This window comes from Monodon monoceros, unplaced genomic scaffold, assembly GCF_005190385.1.
Source record: "Monodon monoceros isolate NGI ecotype Baffin Bay Population unplaced genomic scaffold, NGI_Narwhal_1 Super_Scaffold_18, whole genome shotgun sequence".
Taxonomy (NCBI): Eukaryota; Metazoa; Chordata; class Mammalia; order Artiodactyla; family Monodontidae; genus Monodon; species Monodon monoceros.
This window is the reverse complement of record NW_021703774.1, coordinates 161,050,386-161,065,521: the sequence shown is the minus strand read 5'-3', so window position 1 is coordinate 161,065,521 and position 15,136 is coordinate 161,050,386. Positions and strand designations below refer to the sequence as shown.

Genomic DNA, 15,136 nt, shown 5'->3' with positions numbered 1-15,136 from the left:
AAGCCCAGGAGACGAGCGTGGAGGTGCCCGTGCCCCCGGCTGAGTGCCATGAGCGGGGGCCCCTTCTGTGCAGGCTGACCCGGTCTGAATTCCGGCCTCCCCACCCCTGCCTTGCACAGACCTCGTGCCCCGGCCGTGGACACGCCATCCACATGCCAGGCCTAGCACAGCCCTGCCCTCCCTCTGGGCTTGCCCAGCTCTGTCCTCCCCCTGGGAACAGGGGCAAGGGGGACGCTGTGCTGGTTCCGTCTTTTCAGGTAACAAAGTCCAGCCCACGCTGGTCCCCCCCGCACATCTCCCTAAGCCTCAGGCTTTACCTGGTCTGTTCGCATTTTCACTAGTGCTCCTTCCGTTCCTGAACGCTTGCTGGGCCAGGGTTTGTTTACGGAGGGGGCTGGAGGGGGCCCCTGTTTACTGTGGGGGCCTCCTGTCAGCCCCCTTTCCTGGTTCCCAGCTGTCTGACCCTCTGATTTTTGATCTGACCCTCCCTCTTCCCACTTGCCCTTTCTTTCTCTCTGCATCTTTGCTTTCATTCTCTGGTTGACTGTGTGAGCCTGCAGATGGTAAGAGCTCTACCGGCTCGCTGGCTTTGGCCGAGCTATTGGGGCTCACTCTCAGTTTTCCCATCTGGGAAATGGGGCTCGTAGTGCTCACCTTACAGGGTTCTTGGGGAGATTGTTATAAATGACACAGTAAAGCTCCCGGCCCACAGCAGACCCTCGATAAAGGGTAGCTGTTGCTGTATTCTCTATTTCTTTCTCTCTCCCCCCACCCACTTTCCCTCCCCTCTCTTTTTCTAACCCCCCTTTCTCCAGAGGAGCTGAAAATCCTCTTCCCGTCCCCCCACCCCGCCTTCCTCCACCCCCTTCCCTTCCTCACTGTCTTGCCGCTTAACAGGGAGCCGCAGTTTTCTCCTTGTTTTATCTATTAAACGCCTTTATGTTTCCCTGTTGTTAATTGTGAGTGAAGCATCGCCGTGTCTTGCTTCTGTAATTAAGTGCTCCTCTGTCAGCCATCCCTCTCCTGGGGTAGCCCTGGGTGGAGACACCTGCCCGTTCAGCCACACCTGGAGTTCCTCCTCCACCAGGGCGGATGGAGGGGTCCTCAAACCCGGTTTTCCTTCCCTCTGCTCCTTTGAACCCCGTTTATCCCAATTTGCTAAATTTAAACTTGGCTTTCCTAGAACAGCTTTGTGCTCTGACCAACTAAATTAAGCCTCTCATTGCTCCTTTCCGTGGCCTTTTATGAACCTGCCCAGCATTAATTACCATGTTTGTCACCAGGTAATAAAAATCTCTGAACTCCCTGCCACCAGATTATCTTTTTCAAGAAATGCAACCCATTTACGGTTAATAACCAGAGGTCCTGCCCCGTCCTCCGCCTGCAAAAGCAACACGATGACGTGATTTATAGCAGCCGAAGGAGCCCCTGCATTTCCATGAGGGACGATGGCGCTCAGGCTGGCCCTGGTTCCCCGGTCGCAGGCCATGCCTTCCTCCCAGCCCCCCTTCTGTCGGGGGCTCCGAGGCTGCGGATTAAATGCTCGCTCCCCACCGAGTCGCGGCGGCCTCAGCAGGTGGAGATAATGTTCCTGTCCTCTCTCCCCTCACAGACCATGTCTCGGTTGGAGGACTCGGGGACAGTTTTTACGAATATTTGATCAAATCCTGGCTGATGTCGGCCAAGACAGATATGGAGGCTAAAGATATGTACTACGAAGCCTTGGAGGTAAGACGGGCGCCTGATTCTTCACGGGTGGTCAGTCACTCGCCACCAGTTCCCACGTGGGTTCCTGAGGGCCGGGGGGCTTGCTCCCCACCACACCCCTACGGTGGACTGTCCTCCCAGAGCGAGGACAAGACAGTCCCCTCCCCAGCCTGTTGCTTGACTCTTCTCAAACACCTTGAAATTAGGGCTGTGTGAGCATCCTCATTTCACAAATGCAAAACCCAAGCTCAAGGGGGTGAAGTCATTTGTCCGAGGTCTCACAGGACGCAGCAGGCAGTCTGATTCAGAAACCACAGTGTCTGTGTTTCTGTTGATGTGTCAGAGCCCAGAACACAGCCAGACTAGGAGCCCCCAAGTGAGGCTGCCAAAGCAAGACCCTCGGCCATCTTCCTGTGGAACCAGAGGTGACATACTTAGCACATCCCGGCTGGGAGGGGCCTCCCTCAGTGGAGCATCCACTTCTCTTCCTTCTCTTTATGTGGATGGAAACCAAGGCCCAGTGAGGGGAAGGCACTTGCTCAAAGCCACACAGCACAGAACTGGCAGAGCTGGAACTAGAGCCAGGTCTCCAGAGCCAGCCGCCAGGTTCTCCCCACTGTCCCTCAGCTCTGCTGGTCTGTCTACAGGGCATGGAGTGAACAGGGATGCTAAGCTCAGATGGGTCCCTCCAAAGAGGCAGAGACTGTAGGACAGAGGAGGAGTCGGTTAGAATCCCAGCAGCCCCATCGATAGATACCTTTGAGCCCAACTAAAGAAAAGGCACTGGGCAGGCTCCGGGCCTCAGTTTCCTCATCAAGTACGTTGAGCAGGTTGGATCTATTCTGCTGCCGCCGTGGTCTAAGCTAACTGGATTCCTCGCTCCACCCCGCCCCACTCTAAGTCAGTTCTTCCGCAGCAGCCAGAGTAGCTGTAAGTACACGTCCCTCCGCTCGCGACTCCGTTAGCGCTCGGAATAAACCAGACTCCTCACCTTTGCCCGCAGTCCCCGATCTGGGACTGCCAGTCACTCTGAGCTCTCGTTCCCAACCTTCCTCAGATACACCAGACTCGTTCCCACCTCAGGGCTCTTGTACCTGCTTTCCTTCTACCTGGAGTATCATCCAGGTGGCTGGGTCCTGCTTATTGGTCAACTCAGATGCCACTGAATTAGCCTTCCCCAGCTTCTCTCTCTCCACATACCTGAGGCTTATTATTATCAGTCATCTTCACCTTTATCAGCATCTAAAATGATCACATGTGTGTATTTGTTTACTTGTTTATTGTCTATCTTCCTGAGCTGTCTAGAGCAAGGATTTTGTCTACTCATTCACTGTATACTTCACTCCCAAAACAGTGCTTGGTACCTGGGAGGCATACAGTCACTATTTTGTGAACAAATAAATGGATGAGGGGAAGGCAGGAAGGAAGGGAGGGAGGGAGGGAGAGGGGAAGGAAAGATGAGTGGGTGGGTGAACACATGGATGATTGAATGGATGGATGGGTGGGTGGGAGGATGGATGGGTAGGTGGATATGGGTGGATAGGTGGGTAGATATGGGTGGATGGATGGGTGTGGGCAGCAGACTGGATGGATGAATGATATCTAGCTACACTCTGATCGCATGAATCCGGCCAGGAATGGTAGTCCTTAAAGGAGGCACATTGGAACAGGCCTCCAGAGCCGTGGGTCCTTTAAACTGTGGGCTCAGTGATGAGTTTTCCCTGCCCAAGACCTGGCACCAAGACCTGAGTCATGAAGCAGGTCCCAGGATTCCTGTCCCAGCTCAGTCTGGCTCAGCCCCGTCCACTCCAGGCTTCTGAGCTGAGCTTCCACTGCAGTCTGCGGCTCCTGTCAAGGATTAGCGGTCAGGTTCAGCGGTGGCCAGGTGTGCCGCCTGGAGAGGCCCCTTCTGCCCTTTCTGCCTTCCTTGCAGAGTAAACATAAAGTCCACGAGCAGCCCAGTTCCCAGCCCTCAGGGAACACTGTAGTTGAGGCTTCAAGGGAAGAAATGGCCACAAATTATTTAAGCAAACGGGGAGTTTTATAGAAGTACTCGATCGAACAGGCTAGAACTCAGCTTTGCTCCCACATTTTATCTCCCCAGTGAAGAGCCTGAAATGTCTCTGACCCTGGGTAAAGGCTGGGCCTCTGGCGAGTTTGGGGCTTTGAAGAATGTTCTGGTGGTTGTCAGCCTTGTTGGCATGTTAAAAATCACCTGGGGAGCTGTAAAACCCCAATGCCCAGGCTGCACCCCAACAAGGTGACATCAGAACCTCTGGGCTGGGGCCCCGGCAATAACCTTGAAAGCTGCCCTGGGGGCTCCAGTATGTGGGTTAGACCAGTGTCCAGCTAGGGTGGGTGTGAGGGCTTCAGACAGATCAGCTGGGCACACCCCGGGGTCACGGAGGAGGGTCCGCAAGAAGAACAGGGAGCTTCCGTCCCTGTGGCCTCCTCCGGGCAGGTGCGCTGGGCGCCTGGCCTTAGTTAGCCCCTTCTTGCAGGTGATGAAACTGAGGCTCCGAAAGGCCCAAGGTCACCCAGCAACATGGCAGAGCCAGGACGCAAACACGGGTCTCGCTGACTCCGGATCCGGGGCCCCTGCCTCTACTCACCAGCTGCCAAATTGCAGGGGAGCCTGGCTGGCCTGAAGGCCCTCTCAGAAGTGCGCAGATGGGGTGCGCTCCAGGAGGTAGAGGAAGGAACCGTCAGTGCCAGGCGCTTAGCCAGCGTCTTTGAGTAGCTTCATAACCATCCCAGGAATTATTATTCCGATTTTACAGTTGAGGAAAGGGAGTCTTCAGCAAAGGGAAGTAACTTGCCCAAAGTCACCCAACTCTCAAATTGCAGAGCTGGGATTCAAACTCAGCTCTCTACTATGTCTCTTGCTATGATTTTAGCCTTTTTACCAGTCGGTTGCCCGACCGTGCTATCTTGTGTTTTGCTAAGGGTTTTAGAAAGGCTTGGGGCTTTTGTTTTTTACCTTTGCATTTGCTTGTCTAAATTATATCCTCAAAGAGAGACTGGCCTACCATTTCCTCTTTACCACACCTACTTAGCTTGGGGTTAACCCCAAATAGAAATAACTAGTGGGAGACAGTCTTGAAGGTACAGATTTCCAGCTACAGTTTGAAGCTTCCTGGGATCTCCCCGGATGTCTGTGTCCTCTCCCCAGTGCTGGCAGTGATAAATGAACCAGGTTTCTGTGCCCAGGACTAGCCCTGCCACCCCTCCCGCACCAGCACCCTTAGCGACGCCGAGCAGCTACTGTGGACCCAGCTCTGCCCAGGAGCCAGGGCCCGGCCCAGACGCGGCAGCCCTCCAGGCTGCCTCCGTGCTCCTCCCCACAGGGAGCAGGTGCCCTGGCGCGCCAGTCTCTTCATCAGAGCTTCCCCATCTGCTGCTCAGTGAGGGTTCTGCAGGCAGCCCACCGGCCTGGGCCTTACAGCAGAGGGCAAAGGACAAGACAGATCGAGAAACGAATGTTGTTTGAGCACCTCCCACATGCCAGGCACTGGCTGGAGGATGGTAGTGGTGGCTTCTGCCGTCACCTGGCACTCAGAGTCCTGGGACAAAGTCAGACGTTCCACAGAAATGTATACACATAGGCGCACACAGGTGGGAACGGCACCTCGTAGAAAGAAAACAGGGTAGTAGCATAATGGGGCCACAGTGGTTTAGACTCTGGGGTGTTCTCACCAAGGAAGAGGCATCCTGGAGGGGCTCAGACGCAGAGCTAGAGGTAGCAGAGCTGCGATGGGGTTTTGGGGGAGAAGCAGTAGTTGCCGCAAAGCCCCGAGGCAGGAAGAAAAGGTCTTCGTGGAGGCCACCAGCGCAGAGACCTTCTCTGGCCACACTCCGCAAAGTAGGACCTCCTCCCCGAGCTTTTTTCTGCCTCATCCCCTTAATTTGTTTCATTCAGAATGTTGATCACAAATTGGGATTCTCGGGTGTATTTGCTTTTGTTGGGACGTCTCTGTGCCCATGGGTGAGCTCGCTGAGTCCAGGTCCAGACCCGTCTTCAGGGCTGTATTCCCTGCATGGAGCACAGTGCTGGAGGCGCTCACGAAATGTTCACTGGGGGAGGGGGCACAGGAATGAAACGAGGCCTGCGGCGTGGCTGGAGTGGGGACGGGGGCGGGGGCAGACTGGAGAGGACTCATAATAGCCAGCACTTACTGAGGCCTCTCTGTGCGAAGAAATATATGCTCAGCTCTGCAGACGCATCCCGCTGAATCCTCACAACCCTGTGAAGTGGTTCATGCTCTCAGCCCCATATTATACATGAGGAAATTGAGGCACAGAGAGAACACAGAACCTGCGCAATGTCACACAGCTCGGAACTGGTGGAGGTGGGGTTTGAACCAGAGTCTACACCCAGGAGCCATGTCCGTGGCATCAGGTTAAACCTCAGGGTGTACATCAGGGAGTCTCGGAGGCCCTGCTGGACTTTCGTCTGAGGGCACTTGGAAACCATGGGAGAGCATTAAACAGACCCAAGACGCAGTCAGGTCCACTACGTACAGAGTGCACCCCACCGCCCGCCCACCCCAGAGGATAGACGGGAGGGCAAGAGTGGAGGCAGAGGCCTGGCCAGGGCCCCAGAGGCTCCGCCCTGGATTAGGACCCATCGAGTCCAGCCTTGCAGCTGTGTGGGTGGCTGCCGCCATCACCTCAGTCTCCACGGCTCCCAAGGGACTAATGGCAGGCAGTCAGGGGCGCGATGGCCTGACACCTATACCCCCCAACATCCTGGGAGTCTTTCCCAACAGCATCACCTCTTGGGGGACCAGGGGAGGGCTCTGAAAGCCCCTTGCCACCAAAAGGAGCAGCCATTGGGTAATGGAAGGAGGCGGGCTTGGGCATCTGGGGGTCCTTGTCCTGACCGTGGTGTGGTGGGTGACCTGGGACACGCCACTCAACACCCCCTGTGTCTAGAGAGGGCACTACAGCCCATGTGCCTGGCTTTTTGTGAGCATTAAATGAGGAAGCCTGTGGTAAGGGTCTGTAGAGAGCAGCTGTTATTGTCTGTGGTCCTTTTTGAGAATCTGATCAAATATTACGGACCCTCTTCCCATGAAAATGCCCTAAAGTGTCACATACAATTTTAGGGGCACTCTGGACCCCTTCCAGCCCATCCACAGGCCAACTGGGCTTCAGGTTAAGATTCCCTAACAGAGGATATAATGGAGATTGATAATAATTTTTAAAGATATTTTTTCCAAAACTTTTTTTTTTTTGGCGGTACGCGGGCCTCTCACTGTTGTGGCCTCTCCCGTTGCGGAGCACAGGCTCCAGACGCACAGGCTCAGCGGCCATGGCTCACGGGCCCAGCCGCTCCACGGCACGTGGGATCTTCCCGGACCGGGGCACGAACCCGTGTGACCTGCATCGGCAGGCGGACTCTCAACCACCGCGCCACCAGGGAAGCCCCCCCAAATTTTTTGAATGTAGAAGTTTTAAAAGTCTGTGTAAGAGACTGGCCCTGGGGAGCTGCCTTGTGTCCAAGCCCCCCAGCAAGCACCAGGCCTCAGCTGGGTGAGTGGCAGAACCTCCCACCAGCCCCATCAGGGACCGCCCCCAGCCAAGGTCAGCAGGCCTCCTTTGTCTGGGATGGAGGGCTCGACAGAGCTGCACTTGCTGCCGTCTCCAAAATGTTCATTTTCCGTCCTCTCCCTTCCCTTCTCTGTACCCTCCCATGCCCTTCCTCCCCGCCCAATCCCCACCTTGCTCCCAGGCAATAGAGACCCACTTGCTGAATGTCTCTCCCGGGGGGCTGACCTACATTGCTGAGTGGCGAGGGGGGATTCTGGACCACAAGATGGGGCACCTGGCCTGTTTCTCCGGGGGCATGATCGCCCTCGGCGCTGAAGATGCCCAGGAAGAAAAGAGGGCCCGCTACCGAGAGCTCGCAGCCCAGATCACCAAGACGTGCCACGAATCGTACGCCCGCTCAGGTAACCCTGCCAGGGGAAGGGGCAGCAGGAAAGACTGAGGCTAGACACCAGGAGGAACTGGAAAGACCAGGAGAGTGGAGGGAATACACGGACCTAGGGAAGCCCCACCTTGGAGGTTACCCGGAATTTGAATGAGGGGTGCGCTATACACACACAGAGACTGTGCCCTCAGTTAAAGGGAACGCGGTGCTGTGTTAGCACATTGTGTGTGCCGGGTGTCATTCAGCACTTGACATACATCATCGCTGACCCTCACAACACAGATGAGGAAACTGAGGCTCAGAGATGACCCGGCCAAGTTCCCATGTGAGGGGCTCAGAGCAGAGGGTCCTCCAGCCCCTGAGGCAGAAACATTGGCTTCCTGAGCCTTTAGCAAATTCCTTCTCCCTGAGCCCTTACCCCTAAACGTATCTCTGCCTTTCCTCCCTGGAACGCTCCCATTCAGAGGGTCTCACCACCTCCTGGCACCGCCCCGTAATCACCCTCTGATCCAAGACCCCCGGAAAGCTTGAGAGCTTCTGCACCATCCCCGCCAGCACTCACCGCAGCCCTGTCAAACACTAGACTCAGGAGCCGCACGAGAGGATGTGAACCCAACTCCTCATTTTACACGCGGGGAAGCTGAGTCAGCCCAGAGCGGGGACCTGGCTTAGCCAAAGCCACACCGTGTATGAGTAGCTAAGCCGGGGCTAGAACCCAGGTCTCCTGATGCCCAGCCCCATCTTGTGTGCTGCCTTTCCAAACAACACCCCTCAGAAAAAGCCCCGGGCCCCCCTGACCCCAGAAGGGGCCCACCGCTCTGAGTTGTAAACCCAGCCTTGGTTGGAGGAGAGGACCTAAGATCTGCAGTAAAAGATCCTGGCTCAAATGCCACTCTGCCGCTCAGCAGCTGGTGGCCTCTGTTTTCTCATCTGTTCAATGGGAACAATAACACAGGTCTCCTGGGCCCCACAGTAAGTGCTTGGCCCGTGCCTTCAGCCAGCAGCATGGGAGGCGTTTGTTAGCAGTCCACCGAAAACGTGTCTGTGAGCACGCCAGTGGAATCCAGAGCTCCTGGAGCTGTTTTCAGGAAGCCAGCAATTCGCAGTGGGTCCTTAAAACCGGTCTTCAATTCCCCTCAAAGAGCTATCTCTGCCAGCACCACAAACAAATAGGAAATCTCAGGAATAATAAAAAGCTTGCTATTTGTCGGGGACAATCAGCCCAGACCATAAAAGACAGTCCGCTTAGTAAAGCATGTTGTTACAACCAGCCCGGCTCGTCCATGGATGGCTGCAGCAATCGCTCTTGCCCTCACCCCATTAGCAGCTTGGCGAAACGGCTGTGTTCTGATGGCCAAGAGCAGCTGTGCCATCTGAGAGGATCAGAGGAGCCAGGATCTGCCTAATTCCTCTTCCATGAAGCCCTCCATGAATGAGTAGGATGTCCTGCAAAGCTCCAATATGTCTCTGAGAAAAAGCAGCCCAGGACCTCGTGGGGTCCTGAGCCCTAATGGGAGGTGGGGGGCCCACATTAGGACCAGAGCTGGGCCCTCCGCTGACCTGACAGGATATGCAGGCATTAAAGGGAGGATGATCTGACCCACATACCCTAAATTTTGGACCTAAAGAGTCAGACCCAGGGGAGAAAGAGAGAGAGGACAGCCTGGGGAAAGGGCATCAGACAGATCCAGGGTCACATCCCAGCTCGGCCACAACTTGCTGTGTTACCTTGGACAAATTACATAGCCTCTCTGATCCTCAGTTTCCACATGCGCGAGAGGCAGGTAAAAGTATCTGCCTTACCAAAACAACATTTTTTAAGGATTGCAATAAATGTATGTAAAGCACCCAGCACAGCCCTTGAACTCCTAAATGGTGGCTGCAGTGGTGGTTATAATGGTGGTCATCCAGAAAACAGGAACAGCAGCAAACTGACCGAAACCAAACAATGACAACAAAACCCAGACCTCGTCAGGCCTTCTTTATTCAGCTCCCTCTGCCTGAATACGTGCCTTCTGGGCGAATCTTCCCTCATCTCCACCTCAGCAGTCTCCCAAACTGTCAGCCCTGGAAGGCTGGTTCTGGGACGTGTCAAAAGCAGTTCCCAGAGAAAGGGGGTCTGTGGAGAAGCATCATTGCAATATTAGCAAATTAAAGGGTCTGGTAAGTCCTGTAGACAGGAGGCTTTCACTTTGTTTAACCCACTGTTCCCCAAATGTGCTTAAAACTACAACCCCTTTTTGGCTGAGCACTGGTTAACATCCTGCAGGGCTAATGTCTCACCCAAACTTTTGTCTCCCCGGACTGCTGGGAAGTTCATTTGGATTCTCAGGGTCTAAACTGCAGACGTTTCGAGGCCTAAGGGCGTTGCTTTGGCCAGCCCATGCCAGCCCATCACCAGCTGGCCCCGGCCAGGGCTACCACGCCACTTCCGTCTCTCCTGGGGCACTGGGATCCTGAAGAGCAGGAGGTGGGAGGTCTGACCCAGGCCCCCTGGTTGGTCATTCTTGCAGATACCAAACTGGGGCCCGAAGCCTTCTGGTTTAACTCAGGCAGAGAGGCCGTGGCCACGCAGACGAGCGAGAGCTACTACATCCTGCGGCCCGAGGTGGTGGAGAGTTACATGTACCTGTGGCGGCAGACCCACGACCCCATCTACAGGGAGTGGGGCTGGGAAGTGGTGATGGTGAGTGGCGGGGCACAGGGGGAGTGTGGTGAACTGGTGGCAGGTGCCCTTGAGAATTCACAGTCAGGGTCCAAACCCAAGAGGAAGGGCAAGCCAGGCTGGCATCTAGCTAAAGTTGAGAGTGCAAAGGGTCAAGGTTTGGTTGCAGAGCCAAGAGTCCCCAGCCGGCCAGGAGCAGGCCAGGAACTCGTGAAGAGTGTTCTGAGTGCCCAATAATGTCAGCAAACTGAGCGGGGCGGACGCAGGGCAGCAGTCAGAGGTGGCCCAGCACACGCGTGGTCACAGCTCTCCGACGCTGAAGCCTGGACAGGTGACTTCGGATTTCTCCTCTCAAACAGGAACGGGCTGCCAGCTCACCTCCCTCCTCTCCCCGAAGCTAGCCCAGCCCTGGGCAGCCCCCTCTCTGGGCTCTGCTCCCCCAATCCCCTTCCTTCTTTGGGGCAGGTATCAAAGGCAGGGGTGGGGATTCCAGAAGGTTCTTGGATGGATGCCAAGCTTTCTCTGCTGTTCTCCCCCAGGCCCACTGCTCTCGGAGGCACAGACTTGGTGGGGAGAGCCACACTCCCAGAGCACGTGCTCAGCTGGGGCGTGGGCCCTGTTCAGGCTCCCTGACATGCTTCATTGGCCAGAATCCCTCTGCTTTCCTGAAGACCCTGGTTCTTGACCTTTGAAAGCCAAGTGTTTTGTGCTCCTCGGCCCCACCCACAGACCCTCAGTGGGTACAACTTGCATTTCTGTACAAAAGGCAGGCACAGCCTCTGGCCCAGGGCCTACATCTCTACAGGGAATCCCTGGGGCGTGCCAAGTCCAGTCCCCAAATCCCAGCCCGCAAACATCACCAGCCCCTTCCCTGACCTCTGTCCACCACTGTGGGTGAGTCTGTCAGGTCAGCCTAGTTCCCCGAGAGGCAGAGAAGCTTCCTCTAAGTTCACACCAGGTGAAGCGCTCAGGCCGGGCAGGGACTAAGTTCTCCGCGTGGGCCCAGGGAGCGTGGTGACGGCAGGAATTCGGCCTGCTGCCCCCACCAACGCTGGGGTCCCCAGCCAAGGGGTGGGAGGGCCTGCCTGTTCGAGAGCTGGGCAGGCGTGAATCTTGGGGGGGGCCTCTCCTCTCCCCACACCATGGCTGCCTTCCTTTCCTTCAGGCCCTGGAGAAATACTGTCGGACAGAAGCCGGGTTCTCTGGGATCCAAGACGTATACAGTAAGGTTCCCGACCACGACAACAAGCAGCAGACTTTCTTTCTAGCGGAGACACTAAAGTGAGTCGGGGGTCGGCTGGTGTTCTTCCCAGAGGGCAACTCGGGCTTTTCTTAGGGAAGGGGGAGGGGGCAGAGGGGAGGGGCAGGGGGCAGCAGTCCCTTCCTTCACCATCAGTCAAGTTCTGCTGTCCCAGGAGGGGGGCCCAAGAGGGATGGAGGCTTGGGATCCAGGGGTGGGCCTTGGGCCAGGCCAGTTTCTCCACGCAGAGTGAGGCTGGGCTGGACTCCACCCCCCTAAGCATTAGCTATGTGAGAAGTTAACTTCTTTAACCTGTCTCCTCAAGTTACTTAAGTCCTCTGAAACTGTGCCCTTCTGTAAAATGGGCAGAGTAATAACCATGATGGTGTCAAGCCCGGTCACTGCTGCAGTTGAGCTGCTGTGCTGTTCCCCTCCTTTCTTGGGGTGAAAGTTGGCCTCCTCGTTTCCTCGCTGTTCCCTAAAGCAGTCCCCTTGTGCTTTAGCTCTTTAGGATGGATTGGATGGTCTGTTCCTTCCATTAAAAACCCCCATGGCTTGGAAACCTGCAGTTCTGGAGTCACGACTCCCTGTGCATTTTAGCGCCCGGACATCTACTTGAGTGTCGAGTCTCCTGGTACATAAGGAAGCAGGCCGAGTCCTGGGGTAGCCCTCAGGCCTCCCTGCAAAAAAAAAAGAGAGAATCTAGGCCACACAGGGTCCTAAGAGGGCCAGGTGGGGAAAGCACCTGAGGGAAGCTGGTTGAGGGGGAGGTACAGAGCGGGGGCTGGGGCAGAGCCAGGATGAACCGGTTCTGTCTGACCTAAAGCTCAGTGCTCCCCTCGGCGTCCACAGCTCCTTCCTGGGGATGAGCCCTCCGGGCAGATTTGGGGTCTCCGACCTCCCTGCGCCCTTGGGCACAGGCCAGTCACAGAGGCCCCTGCGATTCCTTCCCAGTGGGTGGCCCCTTCCCCAGAGCGCTGACAGGCTGTGTCTTGCTCCCCTCCCTGCCGGGGCATAGGTATCTCTATCTTCTGTTCTCTGAAGATGACATGCTCTCGCTGGAAGACTGGGTATTCAACACGGAGGCCCACCCGCTCCCCGTGAGCCACCCGGACAGCTCTGGCAGGGGCGGGGCCTGACTCCCACCACCCGTCGCCTTGTGCTCCAGGACCACCTTTACGGGATCTGGGGCTGTTCTCAAACGGATTGGAGATGTGGGCCCCTGCCTGGCAGACCCGGCAGATGTGTTGGACGAGCAACTTCTTTTCCTCTGTGAGGAGACAGGACTCGGAGACACAGCGATGTCACACCAGGCCCAGACGTTCCTTTCCACGGAGAATGTCTATGAAACCTGCTCACTTGCCATTCCAGGGCCAAAGCACCGGAGGTTTGCATTGCAGCCTCGTGGATTTGATTCACTTCCTTTCGTTTTGGAGGTTTTTTGGTTTTTGCTTGATTTTGCCTTTTCTCTACAGTTGTGTTTTCTCACAGATTTTAAATATAGTTTTCAAAATCATGTGCTTTCAGAAATGGTGTCCTCCAATAAACTAAACCTTAAAGTGTTTGCACACACACACACAAAACCTTGACCCCATTTTCTATATTTTGAATTCCTTTTGCCCAACGTTTACTATATGTTCAATTATGTGTCATTTACCTTATAATTTGAGGAGGGGTTCCCCTTTGATTTGGGCCTAAGTGTTACGAATCACTAGTGCTGTTTTCAGTATTGTAATGGAAAATTCTGTAAAGTTACAATAAAGGAGTTTATTGAATAAGAAATACAATTGGGTTCATCGCACATCAGTGACTCCTGGGGAGGCCACTGCAATGCTATCATCAGAAGGAATGATCAACCAGCAGTTGATTTAAGGTATAAAGATGCCAACTTCTATTACCTTCCCTTGAATTGGTCCTAATATATTCAGGAAGGGTGAGGGCAACCCTTTAAATGAAGCTGGATATTTATACTTACATCAAGCCTTGGGAGAGGCCCAGAGAGGAGCAGCAACTTGCCTGAGGTCCCACAGCCAGTAAAGGCAGAGGTGAAACCCCTAGGGTTTGCTCACCACCCCAGTCCAGGGTTCATCTATTCCATCATTCAGCAGATACTTGGTGAGTGCCTGCAGGGGACCAGACGTGGGGACGCAGCTGTGGGTGGGACAGTCATAAGCCCCGCCCTCAGGGAGCATATAGCCAAGCAGGGACACACAGACCATGAAGGAGAATGACTGCAAGTTACGTGAAGTGCTCCAAAGGAGACAAGCAGGCTGAGACACTAATGTCTGGACCTGCCTTAGAGGGTCAAGGAGAGCCTCTCTGAGCAGATGACCTTCAAGCTGAGAGCTGGAAGGTAAGACTATCCCACAGATCCACTCTCCTCCTGACCGTCACCCCCGGGAGGAGGCCGTTCTGCAGGGCAAGGAGGTCAGGCCCCAACACTGAGGAGAGAGCTTCCCCTCCCTCACCCTCACCCCTTTGCAGCGTGTCCACACAGCTGACTTCACAGGATAATACCGAGTCCTTCCCCAGGCTCAGCCACTTCATTTTGGCTGTTAGTGAACTTGAGTAGCCCCTGGGGTGTTGGGGCCCTGGGCCAGGTGACCTGGCTTTAAACCCTCACTGTGGGAACCTGGGCAGGTCACCTGTCTCCCTGAGCTGCTCTTTTCCATCAGGCAGAGAGCAGACCCTCCACCTCACAAGGTTCTCCTAAGTGGGATGCTGCTGGTGCCCTGGAGCTGTGGGAAGTGCTGCTTCCTTGTTCTGGAGACTCAGATGCTTCCGGCATGTTCTTAAGCAGTAGTTAGAGCTACAGGGAAGCTGTGGCTATAGCAGGAGCCCGGGCATTTGGTAAATAAGTTGCTGCCTGAACCCAGAAAACCACTTCACTCTTGACAGGCACCAAGATAGTATGGCTCCAGTGACCTGCTAGGGCCCATTTTTTAAAAAGCAAAACACAAAATTGATTACACAGGTATTATAGAAAGGTTAGAAAGCTTATCTTTATGATAAGCTGAAAGAAAAATCATTCACCTTCCTACCCTCCAGAATAAATACTGTTACATTTTCTTCTAGATATTTCTCTATGAAGGTACAGAGTGTATTCTGCAAACATGGTGTCAACTGTGGCATCCTGTTTTGTTATAATCTGCTCTGCACCAAATGCTATATTATGAACATCTTTCCACGTCAACATACATTTATCTCATTGCTGTACCTGGTTGTGTAGTGTTCCATCATGGGCTGTATCACACTTTCTGGATCTGACCCCAATTGTTGGGCATTTGGGTTTGTGTCAGTTTAGATTTTTAGCTACAAATAATAGAAACCAACTCTAACTTAAGCAAAAAAAAAGAATTAAAATGCTTTGGAGTGGCTCATGGAATCTCAGGAGAGTGAACAGCCAGACATCAAGAAGGACTAGGCAGGGCTTCCCTGGTGGCGCAGTGGTTGAGAGTCTGCCTGCTGATGCAGGGGACGTGGGTTCATGCCCCGGTCCAGGAAGATCCCACATGCTGCGGAGCGGCTGGGCCCGTGAGCCATGGCCGCTGAGCCTGCGCATCCGGAGCCTGTGCTCCTCAATGGGAGA

General features: G+C 54.8%; 1 protein-coding gene across 1 annotated transcript in view; it reads left to right on the top strand.

The window, feature by feature from the left end:
• MAN1C1 (mannosidase alpha class 1C member 1) overlaps positions 1-13,329 on the top strand; it is a 131,941-nt gene extending 118,612 nt beyond the window's left edge. Inside the window, exons 8-12 of the mRNA XM_029230604.1 lie at positions 1,613-1,728; positions 7,442-7,661; positions 10,156-10,328; positions 11,473-11,588; positions 12,566-13,329. Of these exons, the coding sequence (XP_029086437.1) occupies positions 1,613-1,728; positions 7,442-7,661; positions 10,156-10,328; positions 11,473-11,588; positions 12,566-12,686 (746 nt within the window). The 3' untranslated portion in view covers positions 12,687-13,329. The remainder of the gene's footprint in view (positions 1-1,612; positions 1,729-7,441; positions 7,662-10,155; positions 10,329-11,472; positions 11,589-12,565) is intronic.
• The last annotated feature ends 1,807 nt before the right edge of the window (positions 13,330-15,136 follow it).